This window comes from Merops nubicus, unplaced genomic scaffold (assembly GCF_000691845.1).
Source record: "Merops nubicus isolate BGI_N331 unplaced genomic scaffold, ASM69184v1 scaffold7185, whole genome shotgun sequence".
Lineage (NCBI taxonomy): Eukaryota > Metazoa > Chordata > Aves > Coraciiformes > Meropidae > Merops > Merops nubicus.
Window position 1 is genome coordinate 10,285 of NW_008610184.1, and position 548 is coordinate 10,832.

Genomic DNA, 548 nt, shown 5'->3' on the forward strand with positions numbered 1-548 from the left:
TCAGCCTCTGGCTGCTGTACATCCTCTTCGCCACTCTGGAAGCCTACTGCTACATCAAGGGGTTCTAGGCGGCGGAGGGACGGTGCCACCGGGGGGAGGGCCCCCCCTCCTCCGTTACCTCACCGGACACCGGTCCTGGAACCGCGGTCCCACCAGAGGGGACGGCTCCGTCAAGCCGCCGCCGCCCAGGCCGTCGGACAGCTGGGCACCAAGAAGGGCAAAACCATCACAGAGCGAAAAAAAGACAAAAAAAAAACCACAAACACCCAAAAAGATACAAAAGAAAAGAGAGCAACAATGGCAAGTGTTGAATTAAAACCACAACAAACCCAGCCACTGACCCCATCCAGTGAGACCATGACGTTTCAGCCATCTCCAAAGGCCACCTCTCCCACGGGGACTTGTGTCCTTTTCCTCCCAAGCACTCCTCCACTGCAAGGAGATGTGTTCTCGGTTTTACCAGTTGGGAGTTGCAAAAGTCTGATCAGGAAATTGTGTTGTTTTTTTTTATTATTTTTCTTTTTTTTTCATTTGCTTGTTGCTTTTTG

At 52.0% G+C, this 548-nt stretch overlaps 1 protein-coding gene across 1 annotated transcript in view; it reads left to right on the forward strand.

Moving 5' to 3' along the window:
• LOC103773450 (sodium/calcium exchanger 3-like) overlaps nt 1–68 on the forward strand; it is a gene marked incomplete at its 5' end in the record, with an annotated part of 3,398 nt that extends 3,330 nt beyond the window's left edge. The window contains 1 exon segment of the mRNA XM_008940818.1: nt 5–68. Within this exon segment, the coding sequence (XP_008939066.1) occupies nt 5–68 (64 nt within the window).
• Nucleotides 69–548: the final 480 nt, after the last annotated feature.